Source organism: Ahaetulla prasina, chromosome 1 (genome assembly GCF_028640845.1).
Source record: "Ahaetulla prasina isolate Xishuangbanna chromosome 1, ASM2864084v1, whole genome shotgun sequence".
Lineage (NCBI taxonomy): Eukaryota > Metazoa > Chordata > Lepidosauria > Squamata > Colubridae > Ahaetulla > Ahaetulla prasina.
In genome coordinates this window covers 305,434,258-305,453,189 of record NC_080539.1, presented here as the reverse complement: position 1 = coordinate 305,453,189, position 18,932 = coordinate 305,434,258, and the positions used below count along the sequence as shown (strand labels likewise).

Sequence of the window (18,932 nt, the reverse complement as noted above, 5' to 3'; positions counted from 1 at the left end):
TAGGCAATTGTTATGAGAAATACAACAACCTTCATTTTCCTTGACCTAAGAAGTCAAGTAATAAAGTTGTTCTGTTTGAGCTTACTGTAACTTCCAATAAGCAATTCCTCTTTCTATCCCTACAAAAAGCATCTATCTTAATATAAGCAATATCCCACAATGTATTGAAAACTACTCTTCTCCAATGCATTTTCTATCTTCTAAAGCAGCGGTCACCAATTGTTGGTCCGTGGACCACCAGTGGTCCCTGAGAAAATTTTGGTGGTCTGCAGAAAAATTATTTGCATTTTTTATATTGAACTAAATACTATTTATCTTTTTTAAAAATTCATGTTAGTGGTCCGGGGGATTTACAATACGAATTTAGTGGTCCCTGAGGTCTGAAAGGTTGGTGACCCCTGTTCTAAAATAAGCACTAAAGATCGTTATTTATTTTAATTGAAATTCTATGCTTTGCACATCCACTTTTCAATCATTTGTATAAATGATTCATTTTTTTTAATCCAAAAATATTTGAACTACCTGTAGAGAATGCTACTGTGTATGCATGCTTAATTTTGTATTTAGTATTAAGGACCCAACAGGATCTCTGAAGCTGCAGAGAATATTATGGTGAGAATATTATGGTGGAGAAAGGAGAAGACATAGTTGACATTATAAATACAGTCTATCATTATCTTACATTGACTGATTTATTGCAAATTATAGCTTTGGGTAAAATATCATCAAGCTACAGTAACTGTTTTAAGTCGACTGTATTGCCAAGGAAATGTGTCAGTGCTGCTATTTTAATTAAAGTAGGTATGTTTATGTTTATCTTTTATTGCTAGGTGTATATAGCATTTTAACTACACTAATGTCAATGGCCCATAGCAGCATATGGCCATTTGTATTTGTAGTTGCACTAGGATTATATACATAGAAAACTCAAACATATTTTACTCAGGGAACTCAATTTTCTACTTTCTTATGACAAGCTAAATCATAAATTATGAGTGGTGTTGGCACCATGTATCAGCACAAAACATGATTGCGCAATATGCTGAATCACAAACTATCTGTACAACTTATATTTTGGGTGACATTCACACATCATGGCAGGCATCATGGATTACAGTCAGCACCATATCTAAAATATTCAAAAGCTTGTAATACTTTGACAGAATTTATATAAAATATTATTTGGAGGATGTGACTTTCTACTTAAGTCTAGCACTTTTTACTTAAGTTTAGCACAGGTTCAGGAAAGGAAAATTACAAGCCTCAACAAACAGCATGCTGCAAAGCATCTAATTACTACCCTAACTCATGATCAGAAATGCATTAAATTGTGTTCAGTTATGGATTTTTTAAATTTCCAGAAATGATAATATTGCTAAAAGAATTTGGGGGAAGAACCTGAAAATTTAGGAAAAATGAAAATATATGCATGGTTGCTGAATTCTGAATATGTCACCTTTTTATTTTTCGATGTTTAATAGAAGCAGGTAGGCAAAGTTAAAAATGAAAACAAAACTCCATCAATGTTATGATAAAATAAAAGAAGATATGAAAGTAGGTATTTTCTTCCTCTGCAAGAAATACATTAATTTTAGAACACTGAGAAAGGGACAAAGCTTCTAAAAACACATTCTGCAACAAAAAAAAGTTGTATAATCACTCTCATTTTCTGCTTATGAAATGCTGTCATTTCTTCATTTTAGATCTTTTTTTTTCTTAATTTCATGAATTTCTAAAAATTGGAGCTCTATTTCTAAAAAGCCAACTTCTCTTTCATGTTAGATAATTTTTTTATTTGATGTAGCTCAATTTTTTTATTTGATGTAGCTCAATTTCTTTCACATTTAACCATTTTATGAGTTCAGAATCAAAATATTAATATTTATTTTTATTAAATTTTATAAGGGCCACCCATCTCCCTTGGTTGTGTACAAGGATTTCTGAGAAACATTATTTTGTTAGTTGGATTGTTAGACATAATCACAATTGTTTGGTATGCTTTCTTGGGAAAACAGGAGTAAAGTGTGTTGGATATGTTCACTGTCTTGAATTGGCTCTAAAAATAATAAAGACAGGATATAAATAATAAAAATAAATAAATATGCATTGAATATGACCAATATACATGTCAATCATGTAGAAGAATATCTAGTTAGGGAATAACACTCTGGTGATAAATACATCTTACACACAAGATTTTTTTTAATTATCATATAAAACATCATATCCCAAACAACATTTCTAATTCAACATCACTGAATAAGGTGCTTCAGTGCTTAATCAAAATAAAATTGATTTAATATTATGAAGGATTTTATCCTTTACAACAACAAAGAATGTTCTTTCCGCGCCAACTCAGAAAGCTCAAACTGCCCAAGGAGCTGCTGATCCAGTTCTACAGAGGAATTATTGAGTCTATCATCTGCACCTCTATAACTGTCTGGTTTGGTTTTGCAACAAGACAGACATAGACTTCAGAAGATAATTAGAACTGCAGAAAAATCAATTACTACCAACCTATCTTCCATCAAGGACCTGTATACTGCACAAGTCAAAAAGAGGGCTGTGAAAATTTTTACAGACCCCGCGCATCCTGGAAATAAACTGTTTCAACTCCTACCGTCAAAACGACGCTATAGAGCACTGCACACCAGAACAACTAGAGACAAGAACAGTTTCCCCCCAAACGCCATCACTCTGTTAAACAAATAATTCCCTCAACACTGTCCAACTATTTACTAAATCTGCACTACTATTAATCTTCTCATCATTCCCATCAGCCATCTCCTTCCACTTATGACTGAAACTTTGTTGCTGGTATCCTTACGATTTATATTGATATTGTTTTCTGATTGCTTATTTGTACCCTATGACTATCATTAAGTGTTGTACCTTATGATTCTTGATGAACGTATCTTTTCTTTTATGTACACTGACAGCATATGCACCAATACAAATTCCTTGTGTGTCCAATCACACTTGGCCAATAAAAAATTCACAGTGCTGAGTTTGCACTCCAGGCATTCCCAATCACCTTTTTCCAAATAACTCTCAAGTGCAGCTTTACTAATTGTACCTTACATTTCACAATCTCAAATTTGCTTAAAGATCAGAAACACTCAACTTACTCAAGAATTTATCTGATATGCAGACCATGCATGCAAGAAGGGGTTAAAAAAGTGATCACCTCCAATGTGCTGTATGTTTCACTGCAGCGTTTGATCAACTGGTACATTTAATCAAAAATATATATATATATATATACAAAGTCTAATTCCGAGAGTCAAAATTGCTAAAGGTTTTAAAGGGCTATTAGTTTGTAGAAAACATAAAGACCAGACCTTTGGCACAACAATCAATGCCAAAAGCCACTAAACTAAAGCATCATCTATTCGTGTGATATATTCCATGAAGAAGCACTTTTTAAAGATATCCTGATTAAGGATATCTTATATATCTTATATTTTATATATCTTATATCTTATATATATATATATATAAATAAATACGGATAGTTTTTTTTGATTAAGGTGACTAAGATGCACATTGACACTCCATGCTCTTGGATTTTTATCCTTCATAAACGGCCGTACCTGGATCTCAGATTCATTCAACATACCAACATGAATCTCTCCCAAGTATTCCCACAACTAGAAATCCCGTATCTCAGAGAAGGGCACTGATCGGCTTCCTCGTTTTCGACAGCCAGGCTTTGAGCAAGCAAGGTGCGCACGTGTGACCGTGGACTGGGTGTGACCAACCCACACACACACTCACACACCGCATGCTGCCCGAGGCCAGAAGGTAGTGAAGCGTCGCCTGAGGAACCTCCTTCGCCCTGCAACAGCCTTTGGGGGAGGAGGAAGGGGAGACCCCCGGAGTACAGCCCCCTCCCCATTAGCGGGTTGTCTCCCCCCACCCACCCAACAAGGCAACATCCTGTCCCTTTAAGAGTAGGCCCGGCCGCCGGGGCGCCTGCCGGGGGACTGCGAAGGAGTGGTCGGACGGGGGCTGATCCCGCGGCCTGGTCTAACGGGTCCCCGCTTTGCTGCCACCTGCCCCGGGCCCGCGAATCACGGCGCCTCACCTGCGTGCGTAGCTCGGCTTAGGCCGTGAGTAGGACTTGAGTTGTCCGCCCCGCTTTTCCCTCCCGGCTTCTCGCCCCTTGCTGCGTTGGCGCTGCCTGTGTCCTGCCGCGGCGCCCTCGACTTCTGCTTCGACAAGATGGCGGCCGCGCTATTGCTGCTGAGAAGGAGGCGGCGGCTGCGGGCGCTGGGACGGCGGCGGCGGCCACTTTCGCTCACTGAGAGGAGAGGAGCAGGGACACGGGGAGCCATGGCGGGGGGGAGGAGAGGCGCCATAGCCAGGCCAGAATAATCGAAAGCGGCACCCGCAGCTAGTGCTCTGAGCAGAGACACACCGACATTCCCCAATGGGCTTCGCCGCAACTTTTATGCGGACCTTAAGTTCATATCCCGTGCTCGGTCCCAGTACAGAACCCAAAAGAAGTAATCCAGAAACGATTCGCTTATCACTCGATTGGTTGAGTCTGACAGTGACGGAAATTGCCGAGTGCTTTCGGCTCCCAGAAACTAGCGTGAGTTAGCAGTTCTCGCGCGAAGCTCAAGGAAAGAGTCGCGAGAGTGCTATTCCAACGGGACCTCCCTGGAAGTGACGTATTGTTTCTCCTAATCTTAGTTAGGCATGGAGTGTAGTTGCGGGCCCAGGTAGGCCTCAACTTTGAATAGGGTAGTTAAGTCTCCAGTTATGTGGACGGTAGGGTTACGAACACTTTCAAAACCTTCACCCTTTCAGATACGTTAAAATCGGGCCTTTTTCCTAGCGTTGTTGCTTGCCAATAGCTGTAGATGGCTACTTTAGAATTTAAATGTGTGGGAAAACACACCTTTAAATTTATTTTTTCTGATTCTGTGTGTTCCAATTCAGCATTAAGATTATTATTATTTTAGAATTGGTGAAAACTGCAATATTATTTTCATTTTAAGGATTCCAGCGGAGACTGCCTAAAGTAGTTTTGGGGATTTTTTGGGATGTGTTCAAGTCAGCCCTGTCTACAAGTAGTCCTCGATTTAAAACAGCTCATTTAGTGACCGTTCAAAGTTACAACAGCACTGAAAAAAGTGACATGACCGTTTTTTTCAGTTGCAACCTTTGTAGCATCCCCCTGGTCATGTGATCAAAATTCAGGTGCTTGGCAACTGACATGATTGTTCCAGGGTTATGTGATCACTTTTTCCAACCTTCTGACAAAGTCAATGGGGAAGCCAGATTCACTTAACAACCAGTTTACTAACTTATCAACTGCAGTGATTCACTTAACAACTGTGGCAAGAAATGTTGTAAAATAAGACAAAACTCAATAACAAATTTTGGGCTCAATTGTGGTTGTTAGTTGAGGGTTACCTGTATTGGCATTTGCTTGAATAAGTCCTTGCAGCTTTCTGGGTAACATTTTCAGAAGTGATTTGCTATTGCCTTCTCTGGACAGAGACAAAGTGACTGGAGTAAAGTCACCTAGCTGGCTTCATGCTCAAAGTGGACTAATACTTCAAAGTATCCCAGTTTCTAGTCTAGTACCAAATTGGCTGTCTAGTTTTGCCTTGGATGTGTCATCATAATATGCCTTGGAACTAATAAGGGGTGTATCATTACAGGAAAGATATGAATAAATCCAAAATTACTGATGTGCCATAAAATTGATGTCAGTAGGTAGACTCTTCTCCATGCTTGGTCTGCAACTGGGGCCCATGGGTCTTCCAAAAGTGCAACCATTGCTTTTATAATCAAATTTATCTGCCTTGATGTTGTCTTCCTTCTATCACGTTATAAATTTTTCAAGAGAGCTAGTTTTAATGAATTACAGAATAAGAGAATTGGAAGGGATGCTGGGGGTCTTAGTCCAACCCCATGCTTAAGCAGGAGACTTGTCTATGCCATTCAGGACTAAGGGTTGTCCAATCTTTTCTTTAAAACCTTAGGATAGAGCAGACAACTTCAACAGGCAAGCTTGTCCACTGATTAATTATTGTCACTGACAGGAAATTTCTCCTTAGTTCTAGGTTGGATCTCTCCTTAATAAGCTTCCATCTGTTACTTCTTGCCCTGCCCTCAGGTGCTTTGAAGAATAGGTTGACCCCCTGTTCTTTTTAACAGCCTCTCAAATATTAATAGACTGCTATCATGTCATCCCTAGTTCCTCTCTTTATTAAACTAGACATACCCAGTTCTTGCAACCATTCATCATATGCTGCGGAGAACTACAATGCTGATCTGGCCCTCGAAGAAATCTAGTTTGACACCCCTGGGTTAGAGCATAAACATGAATAATTGTGACATTAGAGGACTGTCTTGAAGTCTAATTGGTCATTGATTGCATTGTAGCTAAAAACTGTTCCTGCTACAAGTAGTCCTCATTTAGTGAACATAGTTGGGGCTGGCAATGATCATTAAGTAATGGGGTTGGCCAAAAGAAAGCACTTCTGTGCTTATGATCTTTCTTCAGCTTTTTTTTTGCTTTATAGATATGCAGGGGTTTTCAAATTTGAGGATTGGTTGCAAGTTATCACTGTATAAGCAGTTCTTAAATAAGAACAATCTATATTGTTTCCTAACTATGAAAGAGATTATCTGGACCCCTTTCAATCAAGATTCAGACCTGGTTAAACTCTTGTTGTTCGCTAGCAAGAGCAGGATGGGAGTAGTGCAATCATCCTTGCTCTGCTTAACCTCTCAACAGCCTTTGATACTATCAACCCTGGTACCCTTTTGTGCTGGCTACATGGTCTGCAGCTGGGCAACAACAGTCTTGCACTGACTTGGCTCCTTTCGCCAAGGCTGGTCCCAATAGGGAGTGAGAGATCCAGGTCTTTTAAAAGAGAGACTGCACACAATAATGCATAGATCCATTGCACTATCCCCCTTGGAAATAAGCAATTTTATTGTTATATCCATTCTACAAAAAGACTTTCACAACAAATCTAAAGTTTTATTTTAAACTGAACAAGTTGTTTTACTGAAGGGAAAAAAATCTCATGTCATGTTTTCTGAAAATTAGACAGAATAGATTCTAGAAAGAAGATTAATATGATATCTATGGAGATTCTCAGTCATCCAGGTCATGGTTGTCCCAAAGGTGCTTTTTTCAAGAGGCAACTGGACTTTCTGTTTTTTCTTTGAAGAAGTTTCGCTTCTCATCCAAGAAGCTTCTCAGAGCTGAAGAAGAGCTATCTCATTTTTTTTTCTAGAGAAAAATTTAACTTTCTTTGTGATTATTTTTCCCTTGGTTTTAGTCTCTTCCAATGTCAGTTTACATGAAATGTCCCTTTTCCATTTTAGAGTCTATCTCATCATTGCTAACTATGGGTTTTTGGTTATCATGGTTATATATCTCTTCTTTTTTATAATTGCCTTGAGCATCAGAACCTGGACAGTATGTATTAGGATATGGTTCATTCTCTGCCTTTTTTCTTCTTATTGCCCCTATTCCTCTGATAAGGAAACCTTCCTCATTGAGCTGGAATTTTTGCACTGCAGTTTTTCTTCGGGTGTTATAAAGATCTGCCAGTTGTCGTAGTTCTTCTGGTAATTCCATAGAAGATATCTGATTAACACAGGAACACAAACAGATTAGAGCAGCACTTGATTAGCATTATTTCTTTGAAGTGCTATGTTTTATCAATGAATGAGATTAATATAAATAATACAGCACTTTGCACTGAATTCAGAAGTTCCCTCATTTCTTCAAGGAATTTTTTTAAATATTTTCTATAATGTTTGAAGAATATTTATACGTTTGAGGGGATTTTACTAAGGCTGTGCAAGGTATTTGACAAAGGTAATCAGCAAAGCATGTGTAAAGCCCTGCTTTCAAAACATTAAATCAGCTCTGTTCTTTGAAAAACTTCACACATGATTATTGGCATGTGTTTGGCCACACACAGCCAGGCTTTCCATCCCAGCATTAAAATGAAGTTTGCATGGATGCACATGTATAAGCAAAGTTCAAAGCTGCAGCTGTTTGCAGACAACCTGTTTTGAATCCTTTATACACATTGAGTATTTACTGCATATTTTCAATATGAAATTCACTAATATTCCCAAAAATATTAAGCCACTGATCATTAGATACATTAAAATATCACTTGTTGCTTGTATGTACGCTGAGAGCTTAAGCACCGGAGACAAACTCCTTGTGTGTCCATTCATACTTGGCCAATAAAAAATTGTATTCTATTCTAAAAACAGGAGTTGTACCTGTTCCAATACTACTATTATTTTGATATTTGATTTGACTTACTTCCAGTTTTATTTGATATTTTAGATATTAACATTATTTTGCATCAATTTTTATTGATTTAAATTACCGCTATTACATTTTATTTAATGTTAATGGACTTTCTCTTTTGCTAATGCCCTAAAAAGATATATAATAAAATAAGAAATATAGATAAAACAAATATTCTTTTCACAATTAAATATAGTAGGAAAAATGAACAATAATTTTTTAATGTACATGTTCTGCTGAATGAAAATTCTGAATTAATATCAATACTAACATCCAACTCAATGAGCTTTGTGTCTTCTCTCACAATAAAATGTAAAGCATGTAATGAAGTTTTGCAACTGCCATTCTTCCACATAATTAAAACAGAATGACAATAAAGGTTTTTTTTAAAAAATCTTTACTGAATCCTTTACTAGGATTTAGTGCCAATAAAGTACTTTAGTAGTAGTAGTTTAGCATTAATAATAGCATTAATAAATTAGATGATCCTACCCAACAGTGTATAATTGAGACTGAATTTACCTTGATGCTCCCCAGGGGATCTGCAGATCCTTGCCGAAATGCATCCAAATAACTATCCACTAATGTTGTTAAATCAGACATAATTTCACCAAGCAGCAGTAAACGGAGAGGTAAGAGATACACTGTTTCCAGGGCTAATATATTTAACAATACAGGTGGAAGGGGTCGCAGAAACCAGACCTCAGGATCTTCCTATATGAAAAAGTACAAAACAGTATTCTTGGGGTATTCCTCAAAACTGACTTGTTAATAGAATTGCAGGTATAGGCTAACTCAGGGGTGTCAAACTCAGGTCATCATAGCAGCATCATGTGACGTATCAGGACTTTTTCCCCCTTTGGGTCCGGAGTTTGACTTGGTCTAACAGCAAAGAAACATTTTTTTTTTATTTGCATTTATATCCCGCCCTTCTCCGAAGACTCAGGGCGGCTTACACTATGTTAGCAATAGTCTTCATTCTATTTGTATATTTATATACAAAGTCAACTTATTGCCCCCAACAATCTGGGTCCTCATTTTACCTACCTTATAAAGGATGGAAGGCTGAGTCAACCTTGGGCCTGGTGGGACTAGAACCTGCAGTAATTGCAGGCAGCTGCTGTTAATAACAGACTGCATTAGCAGTCTGAGCCACAGAGCCCTTTTTTCCAATTTCATTTGGAAGGGCTTCAAAATATTTTGCACATAAATTCCACCTTGTTATCTGCAACATCTAGCTCGGTACCAAATGAAAGAAAAATCATGGATTAGTATTTAGGATAAGTATTAAGTGTATGCTATTTTAGACATAATTTCTATTGCAACTTTAAGAAGTTATAAAATAGATAATGGGCTACAAGCAGATCTGATTTCCTTCAACTCACACCATGATACCATCAGAGCCATCTCACCTCCATTGCTTGCTGTTTGTATTCCAAAAAAGAAACGCATTTGTCAGGCAGCTTCAAATATCGCATTAAACACTCTTGTAAAGTGCTGATCCTATGTGGAAGGTAGCCACCTGTTTCCATTGAGAACTGTAATACATCAGCAACCTATTGGAGAAAAAGTTCACACAGAGAAACTTGAATATAGGGGATTATTCTTCTGTCATTATCATTTTAATATTAATCCAACAAATAGTTTTTTGTAGATTTAAGAATATTTTTCAGCAAATCAGTGATATGTTATTAGGAAATAGAAAGGCAATAAAAGGCTGTTATACGGCTGTAAATATCTTGACTGAGAAACTTAAGTTGTATGGAATGTTTTATGCATTATTTAGGACAGATACATTTCAGCTAAAACATTACTTTATGGAGTAGCATATTAAGCTACTTCCCTTCAAATCAGTTTACATACAAGAATATTTGACAAGCTACCTGTGTATCAAAGACATTGGACAGCACAATTCCATATTGGTGAGAAAGACAATCGGAGAGCCAACGACAATCATGGATAACCTAAGAAATATGAAGAAGCAGCAAGATTATTTTGATCAAGGAATATAATAAAAGTAACACATTTTCTGGCTTTTTTAAAAAAACAATTTCATGTTTCCTCACTATATGTTATTGGATATTTGTTTTACATAGATACATACTTTCAAAATATTCTGGTCCTCCAGTATCATTTGTAGTCCATTCTTGAACACTTGAGCTCCCAAAACAAAAACATCAAATAAGAAAACATGATGTTTTGTTGCAACCTATAGTAAATACATACAGAAAAGAACAAAATTATAGATCTGCTGTAATTCAAATATTAATACTAGAATATGGTTAGAGTATCAATATATTTTTGATATCTTAATTCTAAAGATGTCACAGTGGCAATATTTTCATTTATTTCAATTGATGCATCTGATATGGATAGCTTCTAACACCTTCCATAATATCTTGATGTTTCAAAGCAAATTACAACCCCAAGTACTCTATAGAAACTAAGAATTCTATGAAGGGCAGATATAAAAACAGCAAAATATAAATTATAAAACAGCAAAAATGAGGAATTACACTGAAAGGCAAAGATATATATTTTTTATTCTTAGACTATTTTTGCTAATAAGAAAACATGATGTTTTGTTGCAACCTATAGTAAATACATACAGAAAAGAACAAAATTATAGATCTGCTGTAATTCAAATATTAATACTAGAATATGGTTAGAGTATCAATATATTTTTGATATCTTAATTCTAAAGATGTCACAGTGGCAATATTTTCGTTTATTTCAATTGATGCATCTGATATGGATAGCTTCTAACACCTTCCATAATATCTTGATGTTTCAAAGCAAATTACAACCCCAAGTACTCTATAGAAACTGAGAATTCTATGAAGGGCAGATATAAAAACAGCAAAATATAAATTATAAAACAGCAAAAATGAGGAATTACACTGAAAGGCAAAGATATATATTTTTTATTCTTAGACTATTTTTGCATATTGTGCATTCTTACTTGTAACCAAGAAAGTTTTCCATGCCGACACAAATTGACACCCTCTGCTGCTATACTACATACACTTTGATTTTTGATGTGCATCATCTAATAAGGAAACAAAAAATATAGCAGCAGGATATGGAAGACATGTAAAACAACATGAAATTAGTTTTTGTATACAGTGTTAAACTGCATCATTAAATGTAGGAAGATAGAAAAGATTTTATAAGCACAGTGTGTAACAATGTCATCTACATACCAGATCCATACTTTGGGTTATATGTGTGGGAGTGCTATAGATTCTAGGCAGATCGGTACGTAGATGACATTCATGAAAAAGAACTAGCAGTCAGAAAACATGATGAAAACCCATTCATTTCACAACATATAGACAGACTTAATCATAATTTCAATTAGGAAATTGTGAGCATCTTAGACCAAACCTAATCCAAAAATGCTAGAGAATTCCTGAAAGCCTGGCACTCAGACAAAACATCCATCAACAGGCACATAGAGATAAACAACATCTACATCCCATTCAAAAGAGACAACCAAAAAGAAAGCAAGACCAAAACATCTCACTAGCAATCATCACCTAGATTAGAGATTAACACCATGATTAACACTAGACCAACAATCAAGAACTAAACAATGTCCCAATCAAGAAACCACCAAATAAGCTAACAGTAAACAACTGCCTAATCAAGAAACCACCTAGACTGTTCCCACCAACATTGACAAGGCAAGCAATTAGTATATAAAATGAGAGCAAATTTCACTCCCTTCTAGCATTGATAATGTTACCTAGTTTGGTAATAAAATGTCTGTAAGAAAACGACCAAACTCAGAGACCACGCAGGATCTCACACACTATAAGCAATTAAAAAGTGTGCCATACATAGTGCCCAGGGTCATCTTATATCTGCTGGGTTCATTTTTAATTTAGCTGCACAATATGACAAACTTTTGGAGGTGAGAGGTATGGGGAAGAAAATTTTGATCCATAGAAGGATTCTTCTGCTGGAAATGGAGAAGTTGCAATATAGGGAAATTCAATACAGATTTTGCCACTGTTCAGGAAGATTCCATGACTCTTTGAAATAGTTGTTCAGTGTGATTGAGTCACACACTCAAAGCTTCACTCATACATTTAGCAGAAGAGTAATGACTAGAAGGAGAGCATGCTGATTTTACCATTTCCAATGCATGCTCCATTCAAATGTGACTGACCAAAGGACAGCTGCCTAGCAAGCTCCAGATCCGGGCATCACTAGTACCTTAATGTAGGACTCAGAGTGCAACTACTCTTCAATTTGCCCTGCCTGGATACAGAGCTACACTGTTCACTTTAAAGCCATAAAGAGGGGTGGTGACTATGGGAGCAGGCCATGCTTTAGCTGTGATGACACTGTGAAGTTAGGAATTCAGCTGCTCCTTAGCCTGCCTTGCCCAGAAACAGACCTGTTTCTTCTCAGCCAATGAGCTATAGTGCCTGGTTAAACTGGCAAGCTGCGACCTATTTCTAGTAGTAACTTTCCTATGTGTGCACTGAGTAAGAAATTTCCTATTCTCTCTGCTGCTAGCAAGGTGGCCGCTCCTTTTTTCTCCCTCATCTCCATCAGATCTTAATTTTAGATCTTTGAAGGCTCACTTCAGTTTTCTCTTGCTCTGCAACAAGGCAAGTCTCTACCAAAGCATTTTATGAACTAGAAAACAAAATTTTTATCCCAATACAATTTTCTGAGTAAGTGGATTGTTTGAATTTTGGGTCCTGATTAGGTGATCTGGGGGAGAGAGAGGACTGAGATAATTTGGTTACCATGTTTAGGCTCAAATATTCAAAACCATAAACAACTATGCTACTCCATTAATTATAGTAGAAAACTCTATTGAATTTTTTTCTTTGTGATTTTTTCAAATGTAAGAAATTTACATTTTAAAACATATCATAATGCTATTTTCCCCATTTTTTAAACAAGATTTTTGTATCAATATATAAAAGGGCTTCACTATTGCAGCCCTTGAACAAATCCTCTTGAGATACTCAGGATGATTTGAGTTTAAGACCCCTGGGATATACCAAAATAAGAAAAATACCCTTGAGAAGAAGCAACTACTTACAGCAGAACCAAATGTCTTCTGGAATTGATTAATAACAATATATTCTATGTCTTCCCCGCTATCTTCATCTGTAACAAAATATTAAAACAATCTCTGAAAGTATTAACTTTACCTTTAATCACTATATAATCTCCTAAAATACTTTCCAAATATATGTTGCTTCTTCCTTTACAAGAATAGATAAACTAAGATTAATAAACCAAACCAATCAAGATAAAGCTGGTTTAGACAGAAAATGTGCTTTTTCAAAGCATCCTCACATACAATGCCTCGAAGACCAAATTATTAAATGGAATGTCAGGTAAGCAGTATTTTGCTAGCCACTTAACAAGATAAAGAATCCCTCAAGTTGAACCTCATTCCTAATATTGGTTTGCTTTATTCCACAACTGAATAATGTGTCAGCATGTGGCTTAACAGCACCCACACCCAAATGGTTGATGTCCAACTCCACCAGACAATGTGTATCATCTCTGAAATGTTGCATTCCACTCCTGTGTACTGGTTACCAGTACTTAGCAATATCATACTTTAGAAGACAAGAAGCTGTCCTTTGGCTCTGGTCAAGGATGCTGAACAATAAGGCCCTCCTTATTCACCAGGACAATGCAAGGTTTATCTCAAGATTGAAATCCCATAGGCCAGCGTGGAAAACAGCGATTTGTTCAACATCTACCCAGTTTAACCTGCAGAATGCCTGGAGAAAGGAATGGTCCAAGCTAGCTTCTTGAAGCCTGATCATTAGTGATCTCTCAACCAAGCCACCTGGTTTTGACCTGCCCCATTCTTTCTGGACGAAACTGAACAGAATTAGTTGTGATATTGGAAGAAGTGCTTCTGCCCTATATCAGGAGGGATGGAAAGATTCCCCTTGTTTGTTTGTGGTGCCGATATACATACTATTAAACATATTGTTTAATATTGCCCACGACAAGCAATCTCTAGTTCCCTAGAGACCAGCACAAAGCAATGCCAGAGGAGTCTGAATAACTGAATTGGACATTCAGTTATGAGGCCACTGCTGTATTCCCATAGAAGTTTTGTACATAATTATATGGATTGTGGGTATATTTTTACTTCTATTTTGTCATGTTCCCATCATGTGCTAAATAAATAAATGCTTCCTAATATACAATTTTTGTACGCAAAGATTCCATTTGGCTCTACTATTCAATCCATACATCAATGAACGATTTTAATAAATATGTTTTGTTATTTGAACTATTATGGGTGGTTGTACGGCCATATATCTTTCTTCAATTATAAATGGAATTCTATGCTTATAAATAGCATTAAATATATCTTTGCTTTTTCCCATGTTTTTAAAAACTACTATTTCAATTTAATAGTATACTTAATAGTATACAGTGGAAGTCATGATAGTTGAAAACAATGTCCTCTTTTGCTCAGATGGATATATTTTATGCTAATATGAAGTTAATATTTGAGGTATTTACTTATATATTCAATTTATATAGTTGCCCATCTTACATTCATGGCTCTAGGAAGTTAACAAATAAAACATAAACATTGCCAAAAAAAATTAAAAAGCCATACAAACAATAAAAGCATATATACTACTAAAACCTTTGTTTGTTTGCAACCTTCAATAAGCCCAAACTGAGTATCATTGTGTAGACATTTGAATCAAGATAACTCAAATCCTCGAATTTATAGAATACATACTAAATCTGGGAGTCAAGCCCATTATCTTATAAAATGTTTCCAAAATCCAAACTTATTACTTTCATGTAAGTAAAACTTCAAGCATGTTCACACCAAGTTGTGGCCACTGCAGCATCACCGCTGTCATCTGACGTCACGTGATCATGATTTTTTGATGCTCCCTGTCAGCTTTCCCGGAAACAAAATCAATGCAGAAGCCAGTAGGAAATCAGAAGTCACCCCGTGATGGTATGTTGTGGCCAGGATTCCCAGGAGGGAGGGGGTGCATTCCAGAGGAATAAGAAGCAGTTCAGTTCAGATAGTTTGTGTAAGACGAAGTGGATAAGGATAGTCCCTCCCTAAAAGTTATCAGAGTTTATGCTTGATATAGATAGTTGGGTGCTTCAATTTTCAGTTTGCATGTTTGTCTCTACAGGTGTGGAACAGTAAAGAAAAGTAAGGAAGAATCAACATTCTTTGTTTTGGGAGCCTGACACTTCTATTCACACTGCTTTTGTGCCTGCCCAATGTCATTTTACTTCTTTATTTAGGTAAAAAAAAAATTCTGAAAGGATGACCCAACAGATCATGGGTTGTTTAGTTAAGAATTAAAAGTCTTAGAGGAAGTTACCCAAAGAACCTAGATAATCAAGAACAGTATAGCCATTTTATGAGCTCCGCACCACTCTCTGATCCCTAGAGTCAGAAGACAAAACAGGTTTTCTGGCTCTCCTGGAATAGTAATCAACATGACTTTGGGAGGAATGTTGTTCCATAGACAGGGTGCAGCAGCAGAAAGGCCCACCTTCTTGTTCCCAGCAGATGACATTCTCAAGTGGACAGAACCTTCAACAAGCCTCTTCTGCTGCACCTGATGGGCCGGAGAGATGTCACCAGGGAGAAGTGGTTTCCTCAAAAACCTGGCCTCATGCCATGTTAGCTCAAGAACCGAAGTTAAACAAAGAACCACTTCTGTTTCTGCCATCAAAATCCACCCTGTGATAAAGCTTACAATAAAGCATTCCTTAGCACATGTATTAATTCTGTATTATAATATTTGGACAGTCCATGGGGGATCAATTCACTCAGTGTATTCTTCCCAACAAAATGTATGAATGGTCACCAATAGAGAGACAATAAGACAGTAGAACCTCACGTCGTTTTTCTATTTTCTGTTGCAGCGCCTATGTTACAGTACAGAAAGCTTCCATCCTGAGGTCAATTCGGCAACAATCCCAATAGCCTTCCAGAAGCTAGTTTTTTCAGCAAGTATTTGAGGAATGATATATATGTATTATCAGTATTGATTAAATGTATTATTAAGGTATTGCTTTTTTAGTTTAAATATTGGTTTATTATTGTAAACTCCTGGGAATCTGAGCACATTATTGCAGCATATGTATCTATGTAAATATATGTACCCTGTTTCCTTGAAAATAAGACCTCCCCAGATAATAAGCCCAATTGGGCTTTTGAGCGCATGTGCTAAAATAAGCCCTCCCCCCCAAAAATAAGATCTCCCTGAAAATAAGACCTTCCTGAAAATATTTAACTACATGCGCAGCCAGTCCCCACCATTTCCTCTGGTTTTTGTTAGGGAGACAGAGCTGGAAATCAGGTAAGATGGCAAGAGGAGCCCTGTCTTGCTCCATCTGCCCCAAAATAATAAAATTTCCTTGAAAATAAGGTCAAGCGCTTATTTCGGGGTTCAAAAAAATATAAGACAGGGTCTTATTTTTGGGGAAACACGTGTAGATAAATAAGATATTTCAAAAAATGGAAAATCCAACATCCTTTTTAGAAATATGTGAATGCAATGTATGTCTGTTGAAGAAAAAGAAAGTAGAACTTCAAAAGGTTATGAAAGATCATATTTATAATATGACTAGGAAAAAAGAGCCCAAGTATGTGCTAATTGGATGCTGTAATTCTCCATTTTTCTTCTTTTTCTAGTTTCTTAGTTAACTTTTTCTAGGCATAAGCCTAAAGGTAAAGGCTTCCTTGAGTTGAAATCAACATTTGATGGCTATATACTCTTATCAATGTGATGCTTTCAGCGGCAATTCAAAAATGGTTTACTCTTCCCTTTTTCAGCTTCCCCATCTGCCCTTGGGATTTCCTTGTGCTCTTTCATCAATTGAGACCAGATCTAAGCCAATTTAGTTTTGAGGACCAAGCCAGATTCAAAAAGCCTGAGACTTCATAGGCCTATTACCATAATAGTTCACAAACATCAATTGCTCCTTCAACTGAAAATCAACCAGGTCACATTCTGGTCCATAGCAGTACTTAGGGAGATAAAAAGAGATATAAGATTTCAACCTGGGGACTGACTGGAAAAAAGAAAGAGGGGCCAAATGGCTTTAGGCTTATAGCTATCCATTGCTAGCTTTCTTTTCTAATATAACCTTTTCTAATATTTAGAATTAGCTAATTTTGATTAGCTAATAATCAATTAGCTAATCAAAGAGCTGTGTCCTTGAATCTCCACACACTAATTCTTAAGTAATGGTTGGAGTAAAACCTGACAGTAACTTTTTTTCAAGATCAACCAGGATTGGCTAGATGTTGCGACCTGTTGAGACATTTTAGTCCATCTAAAACTTAATATAACTGTTTCTTCCTGACAAATGTGAGGAAAACCTAATTTTTTGTTATTTAGAGGTTTGCCACCAAATTTCAGTAATCTTGGGTGGTTCTAGGGGTTTCTAAACACTAAGATGATAGTAGAAGCGGTATCAGCAATCTCTTCAGTGAACCATGATAAGGCCAAATTGACAAAACAAAGGTAATATCCTCAGACAAATGCTGTCATTACATATTTGCACCACTACATTTACATGTCATTGTCATCACATACATTTTATCATTTACCACCCCATTCTGTGGATGTTCATGCATTGTGCAGGACATAAATGATTTACAAATTAAGTACTGACATGAATTTTTGATAATTACCAGGAAATTTAAACTTAACGTTACCCAAACAGAGTTGCTGGCTCACTGGGGAAACAACATTAGCTCTATGGGTGCTTTGATCCAGCAGTGATCCTTGGTCGATTTCAGAAAACTTAGTAAGTAGAAATTCCCTGCAGAAGATATTATTTGAATTTTGTTTAATAAAAGTAAAATTGCTGGCAGGATGCTGGTTACATACAGTAATGAGGTGGCTTTTTTGTCAAATATACTTTTGGCTGCAGATGTTAACTGTTCTTTAAATCTTGCTTTATCAGCTAATTACTCAAATGTCATTCAAAAGAAAAAAAAGGATTTAGCTTTACCTGAATGCATTACCAAAGGCAAGCTCAATCATAAAGATTGTGATAAGAAAGAACTTTAATGTATCAAATAAGGCAGCACCTGAGGCATGGCTAATCGGTAATGGAGCGGAAAAGCTAGGTCTAAGGAATTCAACATTAGCACGTGTATAGACTTTGTCCCAAGGACAAAGAAATGTAAAATAAATGGCCTATAATTTTCTTGTTTATATCTTACAAAATTTTGAAAAACATAACATTCGGGAAGTAAATGGCAGTTTCAATGCAACCATCAGTTGAAAGTTGCCTACAATAACAAGTCTTCACAGTCACAGTCCCTCCTTCTCTGGAACAGCACTAGTCCCAAGGTTAAATTGGCTACCATCCTATTGGTTTTTTTTTTTTTAGAAAGCTATTTATCCTGCTATTTCATGAAATCCTAGAAGTAGAGTTGTGATAAGGGGAAACCCTTGTACTTTCAATCGGTTTTAGTCGGTGACCATAAAAAATATATTAAAAATAGCTAAAAAGAAAAAGCAATAATATATAGACTTGTATCAACCGTTGCCTCATGTTCATCACAGTAAGACAAAATTTAGCTACTGTAGGGGTCATAAATAATTTCATATCTGTAAGAATT

At 36.6% G+C, this 18,932-nt stretch overlaps 2 protein-coding genes across 6 annotated transcripts in view; both read right to left on the bottom strand.

Annotated features, from left to right (window-relative positions):
* The window catches only part of INO80 (INO80 complex ATPase subunit), a 66,099-nt gene extending 59,314 nt beyond the window's left edge, over window positions 1-6,785 (bottom strand). The window contains exon 1 of the mRNA XM_058162067.1: window positions 4,088-6,785. The gene's annotated coding sequence lies outside the window, so the exon portion shown is untranslated. The remainder of the gene's footprint in view (window positions 1-4,087) is intronic.
* A 151-nt stretch (window positions 6,786-6,936) lies between these two features.
* EXD1 (exonuclease 3'-5' domain containing 1) overlaps window positions 6,937-18,932 on the bottom strand; it is a 28,708-nt gene continuing 16,712 nt past the window's right edge. For 4 of the 5 annotated variants that reach the window (XM_058162064.1, XM_058162063.1, XM_058162065.1 and 1 more), the window contains 8 exons: window positions 17,994-18,124; window positions 13,371-13,438; window positions 11,268-11,354; window positions 10,410-10,514; window positions 10,189-10,269; window positions 9,718-9,861; window positions 8,828-9,019; window positions 6,937-7,621 (listed from right to left, as the gene is read on the bottom strand). In XM_058162064.1, coding sequence (XP_058018047.1) covers window positions 7,328-7,621; window positions 8,828-9,019; window positions 9,718-9,861; window positions 10,189-10,269; window positions 10,410-10,514; window positions 11,268-11,354; window positions 13,371-13,438; window positions 17,994-18,124 — 1,102 coding nt within the window. In that variant the 3' untranslated portion in view covers window positions 6,937-7,327. The remainder of the gene's footprint in view (window positions 7,622-8,827; window positions 9,020-9,717; window positions 9,862-10,188; window positions 10,270-10,409; window positions 10,515-11,267; window positions 11,355-13,370; window positions 13,439-17,993; window positions 18,125-18,932) is intronic. The other variant, XM_058162066.1, reaches the window with a different exon arrangement.